At 35.7% G+C, this 14,467-nt stretch overlaps 1 protein-coding gene across 5 annotated transcripts in view; it reads left to right on the forward strand.

Annotated features, from left to right (window-relative positions):
* The window catches only part of STAG1 (STAG1 cohesin complex component), a 385,691-nt gene that overhangs the window by 354,882 nt on the left and 16,342 nt on the right, over positions 1-14,467 (forward strand). For all 5 annotated transcript variants that reach the window (XM_069063916.1, XM_069063915.1, XM_069063914.1 and 2 more), the window contains 6 exons: positions 442-534; positions 3,026-3,200; positions 7,199-7,338; positions 9,715-9,816; positions 11,463-11,611; positions 13,878-14,006. In XM_069063916.1, the coding sequence (XP_068920017.1) occupies positions 442-534; positions 3,026-3,200; positions 7,199-7,338; positions 9,715-9,816; positions 11,463-11,611; positions 13,878-14,006 (788 nt within the window). The remainder of the gene's footprint in view (positions 1-441; positions 535-3,025; positions 3,201-7,198; positions 7,339-9,714; positions 9,817-11,462; positions 11,612-13,877; positions 14,007-14,467) is intronic.

The raw sequence follows: 14,467 nt of genomic DNA on the forward strand, positions 1-14,467 counted from the left end.
AGCACAGTCATAGCAGAGAACACTTTACATTTTTTATATCATTTAGCTCATTTCCTCAATAGGAGTCATTGATTAAATGGCTTCCTATTCCTCCCAGAGTGTTCCCAAGCTTCCTTCTCTTGTTAATGAAGTGTTCCACAAATACAAAATCATTTTAACAGCAACTAAAACAAAACCTAATTAGAAAGGTTGACTCTCATAGGTAGGAAATTATTCCATATTCAGATAAATTTTGCTTCACAGATTATCTGTATCAACTTACATTAATACAGATTAACCGGGAATTAACTTTCTGCATAACTTCTTAAAATAAAATTGGTTTTACAGATTGCCTTGAACAACTGAATTTGCTATTTTCTGTTCATCTTTATTTCTGTAACTTTTTAAGGAAACTATCATTGATATCTGAATAATACCTCATGATATGAACATATTTTTCAGGACGATTTGTTGGTTTTGAGGAAAACTGTGAAATCCTTCTTGGCTGTTTGCCAGCAGTGCCTATCCAATGTTAACACCCCAGTCAAGGAAGAGGTAAGAAAATGTCAGTTAAATTTTCCCTGTAGCCACATTCAAATGCACAAGGACAGAAAATGTATTATCACAATTCCTTGCTCAAAATGCTTTGGTGTAAAATACATTTTCACTACAATTCAGTTCTTTCTTTGTGACCAGTCTTTTCATAACATAGACCCTCCTTGTTAAGTGTACCTTCTGACCATAGAAGCAGGTTAGGGAATTAATTTTGTTAAAGACTTAATGAGTAGCACCCAGTTGCTTACTACTGACCTGGAAGAGATGAGGAAAGATAGTCAGAACTGCACATTCCCTTTACTTTATCTTTCTCTCTCTGAAATTGAGCCTTTATGGGTCTCTGAGACCATTAACATGAGTAACAGCAGAGTTGAAAGCTCTCAGCACTGTTGCCACTGATGAGGCACATCAGGAGAACCGTGCGGAAATGTGCTTGACGGTTCATCATCCTCCTTCTGGGAGACAGAAGCTCAAGGAACTGCTTTATCCTTCGGGAAAGGAACAGCATCAGAGTCTATAACTCACAATCTCAGAGCTGAAATGCTTAAGAAGCATAAGTATAAATGCAAGAATTTAGTCACTTTATCCTACGTTTCTTTTCACTTTCTTATTTAAGTACAGGTTCTGATGATGTCAGATTTCTGCTTACAAATCTTCAGTGGTTCCCTATTTTCTAGAATAAAACAAAAACCACCTCACCTTGTCATTTAAAAACACTCCCAGTCTGATTCCAACTTACCTTTCCAAGTACTTTTATATTCTTTCTCTTCACATAATCCATATTTCAACCAAAATGAACTCGTTGCTATTTCCAGAACTTGGCCTTCCATCTCCTACCTCCTTCCTTTTGCCTTATATGTACTTTCTCTGCCTGTATCTCATAATCTTTAGTTTCTTTCAAGGTTTAGCATAAGTACCTTTGAAATTTTTTCCTCATCCCTCTAGTTGTTAAGTGCTCTCTCCCACCTCAAATTATCTTGTGTTTATATCACTGCATAAATATTTTGTCTCCAAGTAGAATATAAGCTTTTCAGGGCACAGACCTTTTCATTTTATATTCGTATCCCCAGCACCTAGCACATAATGTGTCTTGCACATTTAGGTGCTCAATAAATTCTCATTAAATTCAATTGAATTTTTCTCCTAGACTGCTTTACATACCTTGACACATAGTAGCGTCCTTCCTGTTTATTCCTTTAACATATTTTTGCTCTTCATGCCTACCTTCTTCATCTTGATAAATTACTCTATGAATTGCCAACTACCTACTCACAAACATCTGTTCATACATACAGAATGCTGGCCTTCCTGGGAGTAAAGAGAGCCTCTCTTCTTCTCCCAACCCCCAGCCTCCAATCTGGAGCTTTAGAGAACAAACATCCCACAGCTACTACATCTTCATTGATGCTGTCTGGAGATGCCCAGAGCAACAACCAGGGAGAAAGTATTACCTGATCTCTGCTTTCCTTTCTTCTAGACAGCAGGAAGTCAGCCTATTTGCAGTCAGGGATGCAAGAATTCCCTGAGTTTCATTTCCCTCTTGTGGCAGGTGGCCACTGACATAAGCACTTACAAGCTGTTTACCTTAGAATATATTTTCTCTATGTTAACAGTTTTAGAAAAAGTGGTTAAGTTCAGAGCTTGCCCACAAAAGTCTATTCCACTCATTAAGTAGCTGAAGTATAGTGCTAAGTATACAATCCTATTTCAACAACATTATGATGTAAAAATAGTCTTTTGTGGAATAGCCAAGCAACCTAGCGACCAATTATAATACTGCCTTTTTCTGAAAGATGGATTCTATATTACAACTTAGAAACAAACTTTTGGAATACCTTCCATTCTTGGGGATATTTTTATGAAATTTTCAACGAATGCATAAATTCTAGTTCTTCCACAAAGTTGCTGTTAAAATATTTATTTCATGTAAAAAATTCATCCAAAATTAAAAATAAAAATAAAAAAGTATTAGCATAAAATTCTGTTTAGTTCTGAACTATTTAAGATTTGTCATGCCTTGGTGTTATAATCATTAGAAAGTATCTGTAGGTAGAATAACATTGGAAAGGTTACTATAAGGTTTACAGTTGTGAACTTTTTCATTCAGATAAATTTATATGTAATTTATTTTAGGCTGCTGTCAGAATCCTTCAAGTCATTCTTCCTTTGGAGTTCTTTATTTTCATGATTGGACTCAACTCAGCAAAATTGAGTCTTATAAGTTTTGACAAGATTGTTTTTTACTGTCTGAATTAATACAACCAAATCGAAGAAATTGCTTTCATGTGTAAATTAGTTGCTAAACTCATAGCTAACTTCTGTAATTTAGTATGTGGCTATTCTTGACATAAGCCAGACCCATGTGACAGAATTGGAAAATTCAAAAAATTTCTCCTAACATTCAGTTGTTTTCAGTATATTTGACTTTTTCTCGTTTTAGAATCATGATTCTGATTCCAATATATTGATGATGAATCTCTCTGCATTCCAGGCTTTCATGTTGCTTTGTGACCTCTTGATGATTTTCAGCCACCAGTTAATGACAGGGGGCAGGGAGGGCCTTCAGCCTTTGGTGTTTAATCCAGATACTGGACTGCAGTCTGAGCTCCTCAGTTTTGTGATGGACCATGTCTTCATTGACCAAGATGAAGAGAACCAAAGCATGGGTATTTATAACTATCATCTTTAATGTTGGTCTTGTCTTAATAGCTCCAGAAGAGCTATGTGGGGAAAAATTGACAGTCAGAAAACCACTGATGGTGGGGAAAGGATTGATTTTTTTTTTGTCATTTTTTTTCCTATGATAAATCTGCTTTCCATCTAATTAAAGCAGGTTCAGGATAATTTCGTTCTAAAAGAAAGAGGTTAAGGTATGTAGTTCTCCCAAATATACATCATTTGTTAGTCTTTTGAGCAACAGGTTAAAGGATATATTTGAGGGAGAAAACTATGCACAATAGACTTCTTTTGAGGGAAATTTTCACAAATAAAAAGATAACCATAAATACTGGGTGTTGAGTTCATTACCAGACTCAACTGAAATTTTTATGTTTTTTTGTTTCGTTTTGTGCTTTTTGGAGGGCAGGGCAATTGGGGTTAAGTGACTTGCCCAAGGTCACATGCTAGTAAGTGTGTCAAGTGTCTGAGGTCAGATTTGAACTCAGGTCCTCTTTACTCCAGGGCTGGTGGTCTATTCACTGCACCACCTAGCCACCCCTTCAACTGAAATTTTTGAGTATCTTCCTTTAAACTTAAGATTTTTAAAGTATAACTAAACAGTGAAACAAAATTACTATATTTAGAGCTGAAATTTGTCTCAGAATTTTCCTACTTCTCATAAACCAGAATGAAGGCTTTCCTCTCACTCTAGACAGTAGTCTCTCAATTCAATGTAAATTTTTAAAACAGGAAAGAAATCTATTCATGACAAACTGAGATTGGGTTGTATATACATGTGGGAAAAGTTCAGATAATAGGAATATTGTCCAGAAATGAAAAGCAATAAAGATATTGAGAAAGCTAACATTTAAGCAGCAAAAAAACAATGTACCACTCTAAAGCTTGTAGATAATGAAATGCTCTCCTGTGATTAGTGATCTTCTACAATGATAGATGAGATGTTTAAGATTAGCTGTGTTTTTATGTTACTTCTTAGCTTTGATTTCCCCAAATGGCTTCTAAGAACTTTTCTAGTGTTCTCATCAACAGTCACAGCATCTGAGTCAAACAGTAGAGCATGCCTCTGTTTTTACATCACGTTCATTTCTGATTACCCTCTTTCTATGCCTCTACCTAAAGGAGACTTGCCTCATAGTTTAGACCTTAAAAAAATAATTCAGCAAAACCAACATAGCCTTGTCTAACAGTACATATAATATTTCATACCCCTGCCACTGTACACACACTTCTCCCATGAAGAGGGATGCATTTTCTTATCTCTCCTAGAGCCAAACTGTCATTATAATTACACAACAGATTTTTTTATCAGACATTTCTTGCCACAAGGCCCAGTAAAATCACTTGTTTTAAGAATCTGAATGACTCTTTACTTATAAAAACAAAAAAAGGTGCAGTGAAAGACAACATCCATATTGTTACAGGAAAAAATGTATTTTTCAATAATATTGATGCATGTGATATTCATGTGAATACTTGTAAGGGATAATAACATTACTAATATATTTGACCCGATTGCAAAACAAGCAGCGCTCACAACCATGAAGAGGTACTTCAGGATGTCATAGAAGACAAAAATATCATAAGTTGTTTGTCCAAAAACCTAAGGATGTTGTTTGGGGTTCTGCCAGACATATTCCTCCTGTAAAACCTTTGTGAAACACAGACTCCCTCACTTTAGAATCTTCCTTCTTCTACATTTAAGTATAAGAGGTTCCTGCTCTAAAATGTATCTGAAAATACACCCATTCAAGAAATAAACCGATGTGCAAATATAAAGAGCTTTAATCAACATAAACCTTCAGTTTTAACAAGTGTGTAAAATAAAGATTAAAAAGAAGCAGAAACTAATGCTATCACTCAGAAAATGAGTCTGATAATGTGTCAGAGGCTATGAATCAATGAATTTTGTGTTTTATCTTCATGAAACCCGTGACCCAGCACCCTCCTGGGCTGGGCTCACAGTGACCATATCTGATCTAAAAAGCTGGACCAATCAGGTCACTGTCTCTCTAGTTTGTATGCACCTACCCATAGTATATTCTGGATAGAATATACAGAATATATTCATATCTAGATGTCCACAGATGCAAGGGAAAGACCCCCAGCTCCCATTCAAGCATGCCAGATAGCAAATGCCTTATCAGGCAGAGACAATCCTAATTTCACTTAAAAGAAAATTCAGAAGGCTCAAAGGAGCCCATAAACAGAATCCTAAATATATAAAGTCTCGCAGTAGCCCAAAATCTGTTCCCTTTGGAAGGGAATTGAACCTGGTTTTGCCAGTAGGACAACATTCTGACATTCTTTTGAAGCCTTAGCTCTCCTCTATACAATCTATCCCAAACTTATCATGCCTTCTGTGACCAACAAAAGACAAGTATTTCAGGACTGTTGGACAGGTGTCCTTTCTTTCTATCATATCTGCCCTGTTCAGATAACTCTCAGTGATAGCAAGTAAGATCCTAGTCCAGGCTTGCACAGCTTGCAGCCTGTGGGCCGTTTATGGCCCTTTGGTGGCTTGCAGCATACCAAAGGATTTCAGGCAGCCCTCAAAAAATGTAGAGAGAACATCCTTTGGCATGCTGCAGGTGTTCTGGGGCACAAGTTGTGCAGACTTGTCTCAGTCTCTTACTTTCTCCACGTCCTAACTTTAGTTTCCATACTGTTCTTCAGCCACAGTGACGTAAGAGTGAGCCTCTTCTTTTGCTAAATGACCCACTGCTCGGGAACTTTGCTCTCTACAAGTTCATATCTCCAAACTCTTGAGCTTGGGGTTACTGTCAAGACAACCTCCAAGAATAGCACTGCCCAAGAAATCTCCCTTCTCTGTTAAAATAGGAGATTTGGGGCCACACTTCCTAGGAAATTTCCCTCCTTCTGTATCTAGGAGGCAAGAGTTCAGAACATTGTGAACTGTTCTCTTGGGTCATATGAGCTAATTCAGGTAGCTTCTGTGTGCTTCTCTACCATCCCCCAACCTACCTCCTACACTTGGGAAGAGGGATACAACTAAAAGGGGAAAAAAAGGCACAAGGACTATTAGTTCTTTTTCATAGGCTAGAACAGAGGAATGAATGACTCCTCCAGTCATCTTAGAGGGAATGGGCATCCTCAGTCATTCCTTAGGAGATACCAAGAGAAGTCTCCAAACCAGCCAATTTATCTTGGGGCAGCCTTAATCACGAAAACCTAATCAAGAATTGTCTTAGCGAAATACCCATGGGCATATCCACACTCGACAGAGGAACTTACTTGGAGGGGATCTCCTCAGATCAAACCCACTCCTTTAAACTTACCTCTTTTATCAGTTTTCTGAAAAGGAATACTTTCTGAACCCACTTTATACATTAAGAAATTAAAACACAAGAAACATAATTTGACATTGTTGTCAAAGTAGTAAGTCTAAATTAAAAAATTTTTGCCTATTTCTCAAGAGCAAGTTTTCATTTTTGACATTGTGTCAAAGTCATTGCAAGTACTTGTATATAGTAAATGTTTGTTAATTTGAATTGAAACTGGTGAAAATAAAGGGATATTTAAAGATTCACAGTACTAAAGTTTTTCAAAGTTTGTCTGGTCCAGCCTTTACCCAAATGATGAATTATCTATAACACTGTAACACATGATCATGCAGCCTCCATTCTATTACATTCACTTTTTATTATAATTGTTTTTTTTTTAACTGAAAAACATTTACTGGGCAGTTTTTAGAAGGAAATAACAGTCTTATTTCCTCCTTTTTGTGTACTTTGGATCAAACGGTTATGCCACCCTAAAATTAAAATAATAGCAACACAAATCCTTATTAAATACTGCAAACAAAAATACTTTATTTTCCTTCAAAAACTGAAACTGTTTTGAAGATTTAAATAAAATTTTAATGAAAAGCAAATCAAGAACTAGTTTTTTCATGCAGAAATTGTTTCTAATTTGTCTTGAAATGAGAACTGAGATTCCTAATTTCATTTTTATCTCCTTTGATTAGAGGGTGATGAGGAAGACGAAGCTAACAAGATCGAGGCCTTACATAAGAGAAGAAACCTTTTGGCAGCCTTTAGCAAACTTATCATTTATGACATTGTAGACATGCATGCGGCTGCTGACATCTTCAAACACTACATGAAGGTACACATCTTTGTTTCTTAGCTTTTAGAGACATTTGGCATTCAAACTAAAAATGGAAAGGATAACAATAGATGACCTTTTTTTTTCTCTGCTAATTGATAGGTTGGTCTTTGTTGAAGACTTTGAGTCAGACAAACTTGTGACTTTGTTCTCTTTTGGGCTTCTGAGTAGATGCGAGAGAGAGAAATAACCAATATATATTATCTAGCACTTTATAGACTTTATAGAATAAGATTTATATCCTTACCAGGAGGATCAACTACTTTTCCTCAGAACCTTGAGTTTATCCTTTATTTGGGGGAGAGGCAACAGAGGTTTGAAATATCAATCTATTAAAGTTTAAAACCATCTCATCAAATGCCCTCATTTTACAGATCAAGGAACTTAAAACCATCTCATCAAATGCCCTCATTTTACAGATCAAGGAACTAAGTCCCATAGAAGCAAAGCCACCTATCCAAGGTTTGGCTGTCCTCTAGCCAACTAGGACTAGTCCAGGTCTCTGGCTACTCTTCCAGTGTTCTTTCTGCCACATCTTCCCAGGGCATACAGTAAAGAAGGAAAAGGTTTGGGGCGGCTAGATGGCACAGTGAGTAAGAGCGCCGGCCCCGGAGTTGGGAGGACTCGGGATCGGTTCCGGCCTCAGATACTTAACACCCACACACACAAAAACTGGCCGTGTAACCTTGAGCAAGTTACTTAACCCCAATTGCTTTGGAAAAAAAAAAAAGGAAAAGGGTCAGCAGCTTTTTCAAAATCTTGGAAGAGCCCAAAAGGAAGAAACTAACAGAGAAGGAAACATGGTCAGGCCAAATAGCTTGATCTACCAGATCAGGCTTCAAGATCTGTAGGTTGCAGATCCATGATGGATGGGTTTATCCTATAATGAATAAGCTGATTATAAACTAATTATAGTTCAATAAGAGGAGCTGGCTATAAGTTTTTATTTTTTAATTTTTATTTCTTTGTTGCTTTTAGGAGGGGGAAGGCAGGGCAATTGGGGTTAAGTGACTTGCCCAAGGTCACACAGCTAGAAAGTATGTCAAGTGTCTGAGGTCACATTTGAACTCAGGTCCTTCTGAGTACAGGGCCGGTGCTCTATTCACTGCGCCACCTAGCTGCCCCGTGTTTTTATTTACTAATAAATATAGGCAAAAATTTTCTATGTTTTATATGTTGGCCAAGTCTTATATTAAGAGTTTGTTAAAATATTAAAACCGTTAAAAAATCTTGCCCCAGCCTACCTTGTCAGACTTATTACATCTAACTTTTCTTAACACATACTGTAGTTTAGGTAAACCAGTCTACTTACTGTCCCTCCCACATGCTAGAGCATTTCCCGTCTTTGTGCCTTTGCATAAGCTGTATCACATGCCTATAAGGCAATCATCCTCCCCCAAGCCTCCTAGAATCCCTGGCCTCCTTCAGAGCTTGGTGTAAGTACTCACTCTTAACAGCATGAGGCCTTTTTGATTATTTTTTCCTCCTTGGCTACTAGTTCTTCCTTACATAAAATTACCTTGTATTTACTTTGCACATATTTTATTTCTGCCCATGTACATGTGTTGTTTCAATAGAATATAAGTTCCTTGAGGATAGTGACTATTCCTTTTTTCTTTTTTTGTATCCTGAAGATGCTTATTAAATGCTTGTAGATTGACTGATTACAGAATTAGTTTTTAAATCAAACAGCTTAGCTATCCAACTCTCAAGCATATGTGACTATTTCCATATCATTATAATGGCAACTTTAGTGATCCAGTATTTGGGATAAATGGTGAGAGATGAGTAGATTTATTTTTATTGCCAGATGCACTTGGAACAGGCATTTGGTTACTTCTTAAGAGACTTATAGAAGTCTTTGAAACTTCTACAACTATAAATATTGTTTTAATCTAAAGTAGTTACCTTTTTTACTTAGCTATAACTAACAAATATAAGTTCATTGAGAATGTGACTGCCTCCTTTGTATTTTCTGCGTCTACTACTTTGTGAATGCCTAATGAGTATTGATGAATAATAAAATACAAACTCATCTTTTTCCGTCTTTTTTCACTTGGAAATGTAATTTGTCTTCTTTCTCAATCTTTCTAGTTGAGAAAAAATCTGAGAGTAAAGAAACATTTTTAGTACTCTGTATTGAGCAGGTATTTAGTTTCCTGCAACAGTTCTTAATGGACAGTACAAATTATTTCCTTGGAAGGAAATATATGCCTTTAAAATATTTCAATATTTAATACTCAACAAAATATTTCAATATGAAGAAATATAAGGAAGTTAATTTTCTCTCACCCTCTGTCACCTCCCCTCCCTTTCATTATACAGTTTGTCAGTTAAATTACATTCTCAAAAACAATTTTGTCTTTTTCCTCACAGTATTACAATGACTATGGTGACATCATTAAGGAGACATTGAGTAAAACAAGGCAGATTGATAAAATTCAGTGTGCAAAAACCCTCATTCTCAGTTTACAGCAGGTAAGAAAAATCTAAACTTTAGCTATAATACAGAATCATTCCTGTGGTCTCCTTCTGCCCCACACCAACATAAATATATGTCTTTGCCTTGCATTAGACATTGCTATAATCCACATTCAAAAATTAGGGCAGACGAAATCACAGACACTTCTCTACTCCCTAACCAGCTAAAGCTATCGGTTTGGAAATAATGATTGTCATGTTCAGTTTTCCATTTAAAAAGTAAAACACAAACAAGTAAATAATTCTATTAACTTACTCTTAGTTATGGTAATTAGGGAGGGAAGGGGTATAGAAGAGATCATCTTAATTCATAGGTAATTTTAAGATCTTATTGCTACAAATAGATCCAGCTTCCTTCTTTCTTTACTTCTTTACTTTCTTTATAGAATTCCTCACATGACAGAAAATTTCTTATTTTTCTTGTCTACCTTCTGTTTAGAGATACCAAAGTGCAGAATAAATGCCGAAAAAAAGTGTCAGCCCAAATATATTTTATGAGAAGTGTAGGAATTAAAAGATTGTAGTTTATCTTTAAGATCCACAGTCCAAATATGAACAGCCCCATCTCTGAGAGTAGTGGTTTTGACCCAGGTTAGAGTTGGTAGAATCTCACAATTCCTCCAAGTCTTCTAGTTTCTGAATGAAATTGAGCAATGTAATAAATTTGGGAAAGAAGAGAGTTATGTTCTGGAATAACTGACCTAATTTTCACATTGATTAAAGGGAATACTGTCTCCCAAAATAAAAATCACCCTAAAGTAAAATAGTAAAAAGTTCATGGAATTTCAAATGTACATAACTTGGATAGAGGGTGATATTTTATAGTAGAAACAAAGAAAAAGGCCAGTGAAATCTTAAGTGAATCTTCCAACTTCTCTACAGTACAGGTGGCTCAACTTCAAGCTGTGACTGTTGAAGTGTAGCTGTACACCAAGCAATAGAAAATCTAAAGAGAAAACCACTTAGGATTAGTCTCCACAGAACTCTGAGGAGTGTGACACTGAAAAAGCCTATCCCCCACCTGGTCGGCTCCAGGAGGACAATGTTGTTAAAGAGATGAGGGGGAAATGACTTGAGGTTAACTAGCAGGATGTAGGACCTGGACTTTCCAAAAAGATACATTATTTATTTCCCTCTAAATACACATATGCTCACCAAGAGTGGGTTTCTTGAGATTTCAGTTAATGCCAAAATTTTACAAATAGCATATTGCAGCACTTTTCAGTGTATCTTCATTGACACACAGAAAAAGTAGAAACAATTGGGTAGGACAATGTATAAGGTAAGGAGGTAGGCCCCTCTGAAAGTGAAAATTGTCTGCTGAATAGGCAGGTCTGTTTGATTGAGGCTGCTTTGCAAATCCTTCCAAATTCTCTAATGTTGCACTCTAGTTAAAATTATACAGTCTTACAGTTTTCTTTCAGAACTAAAATATTACACACACACACACACACACACACATATATATATACATTCCATCTTTATAATAAAACTATATTATAATAATTTCTTGGATTTTTATACACTTAATCACACAAATCTGTTGCACTACCCCCAAGGTACTATAGAAATTGAGAAAGATTATAACCTAAGGGGGAAGATAAAGCCTATAGGTTTTTAGACCGTTATTTTCTTTCCTCTAGTTATTTAATGAGCTTGTTCAAGAACAAGGCCCCAACTTGGACAGGACATCTGCTCATGTCAGTGGCATTAAAGAATTGGCACGCAGATTTGCTCTTACCTTTGGGCTGGATCAAATCAAGACCAGGGAAGCAGTTGCAACACTTCACAAGTAAGTGAGCTGATTCCTCAATTGATAAATAGTCAAAGGATATGAACAATTTTCAGAAAAAGAAATCAAAACTGTTAGCCATGTGAAAAATGTAAGTCACTAATACTTAGAAAAATGCAAATTAGGGCGGCTAGATGGTACAGTGAATAGAGCACCAGCCCTGGAGTCAGGAGGACCTGAGTTCAAAACCCAGCCTCAGACACTTGACACACTAGTTGTGTGACTTTGGACAAGTCACTTAACCTCAGTTGCCCTCCAAAAAGCAAAAAAACAAAAAATGCAAATTAAGACAACTCTGAGGTGACAAAGTTGACAGAAAAGAAAAATGACAAATACTTGGGGGGGCTGTGGGGAAAGTAAGTACACTAATGCACTGTTGGTGGAGCTATAATGTGAGCTGGTCCAACTTTTCTAAAGAACAACTTGGAGTTATATCCATAAAGCCATTTAATCATGCATACTCTTTGACCCAGTCATTCTACTACTAGTACACCAAAGAAATCAAAAGAAAAGGGAAAAGGACTCATGTGCAAAAATATTGATAGCAGCTCTTTTTGTATTCACAAGGAATTATAAACTGAATTCAGCCTCAGACACCTGACACATTTACTAGCTGTGTGACCTTGGGCAAGTCACTTAAACCCAATTGCTTTGCCTTCCCCCCTCCAAAAAAAAATGCAAAAAAAAGAAAGAAATGATGAAGGGGATGATTTCAGAGAAACTTGGAAAGACTTGTATGCAGTGATGCAAAGTGAAACGAGTACAACCAGGGGAACAATATATACATGGATGAGAATATGGTAAAGACTTAGGAATTCTGGTCAACACAATGACATAGCGATAGTTGCAAGTGATTCAGGGTGAAACATGCTATCCAGCTCCAGATAGAGAAGTGATGAACTCAGTGTAAATTGAGGTATATTTTTTTTTCTTGAATGTGACCAGTGAGAGGATTTGTTTTGCTTGACTGACGATACATCTTTGTAATTTTTTTTTTTTTGCTTATCTTGCTTTCTCAATAGGAGAAAGATAATTCAGAGCTGAGAAAAATAATAAAATGTAATTAAAAAAAAAAACTAGTGGACTGAATAAAACTTTACTATTTCATAGAGACTCTTTATTACATAAAGACTCTATTCTTTTTTCAAAAACTATTTTTCTTAAATAGATACTTCATCCATTTTTCAATTCATAGACTCATAAGTTCTGGAACTCTGAAGTTTTTTTTAATTTCACTGAACTGAAAAAGACCTTAGAAATTATTTACTCTAACCCCATAACTTCCAGACAAGGAAACTAAGTCCAAGATAAGTTAAATGACTTTCCCTATGTCACATAGCTAGTTCAGGGCTGAGTCAAAATTAGAGCTCTCCTCTAGGAGTCTTTGGACTCCTGGGCTTGGAATTCTTCATTGTATACACTGCTACTTTCATTTCTTTTTTTTTTTTTAATTCTGAATTTAACTGTCACAAAAATGTCATGCAAAATAAATTCCCATGTTTATTGTATCCAAAATATATGTCTCATGCTCCATCACTGGTCCTCTGGAATCATGTTTGGTCATTGTATTGCTCAGAGTTCTTAAGCTTTTAGAGGGGGTTTCTTTTCTGTGTTGTTATTATATAAATTCATCTCCTGTTTCTCCTCACTTCTTTCTTTATTACCGTACCACTTTATATGCACTGTACCTTCTGTACCACCTTAAAATATATCTAATAATATATTTCACGTTGATATAGTACTTCAAGTTTACAAAGCATTTCATTCATAACAGCTCTATGAGATAGGTTGCACAAGTCTTATCACCGTTTTTCAGAAAGGTTAAGTGACTTGTACCAGCTTGTAATATTGCTATTGCTAAAAGCAGTTAATAAATTCTTTTTGTTCACCTGCCTGATAATCACCAGTGTTAGGTATTTATTTCAGGTCTCCTAACTCTTAGTTTTCCTGTTCCTACATGCTGCCTCTTTTTGCTTACTCTAGTGCTCACATTACTAGAGTACAGTGATTGGAATAGGATAATAAATAAAGCTTTGTAAATTGTTAAAATGTTTCTTTTAGAGAGGAAGAATTCATGTGCCATCTATTTGTCTACTTGAATTTAATCTCACATAATAATGCCATAAAATAAACTTTCAGTTAATTTCACATAGTACAAGTAACCAGTGGTAAAGATAAAGAAGGAAAATACATCAGGGAAAAATAAGGTATTAATGACATTAGGAAAACTGCCCTTTATAATATGCATTCTTTTTCATTACTACAGAGATGGCATAGAATTTGCTTTCAAATACCAAAATCAAAAGGGACAAGAGTATCCACCTCCCAACCTGGCTTTCCTTGAAGTTTTAAGTGAATTCTCTTCTAAACTTCTTCGGCAGGACAAAAAGACAGTGTAAGTGACTTATTTTTTCTTTGAATTCAATGAAGACTGTTAGGCTATCCTCAAAATGGTTGCACTTTGGCAAATAGTTCCTTTGGTAGTGGTAAAGAATCTGTGGTCTAGACATAACTTTCAATTCCCAAAACATACTCATGTTTGTAATTGATAGTCTACCATGATTCCTTCTTAAGTATTACTTTTTATTTTTTTATTCACCATTGTATGTAGACATCCTTTACTAGTGACCTTTCAGAGAATCTTTTCTAGCCCTCTTGAGGCTACACAAGGTAATTGAGCATGTCAACAAGTTAAAATTATTTTACTATAATCTTAGCCATCATACACCCTGCTCTTACTGTAATAATAAATTTGTTTGTACTATGTTTTTAAATATCATTTTAATTTTCAGAAAACAAATTATTTTTGTTATTGAGATTTATTGAATTCAGTAATTTTCTTTTTAAAATACGATT

Source organism: Petaurus breviceps, unplaced genomic scaffold (assembly GCF_028583685.1).
Source record: "Petaurus breviceps papuanus isolate PSGF00001 unplaced genomic scaffold, PetGlider_PUasm1.0 90604, whole genome shotgun sequence".
NCBI classification, from domain to species: Eukaryota; Metazoa; Chordata; class Mammalia; order Diprotodontia; family Petauridae; genus Petaurus; species Petaurus breviceps.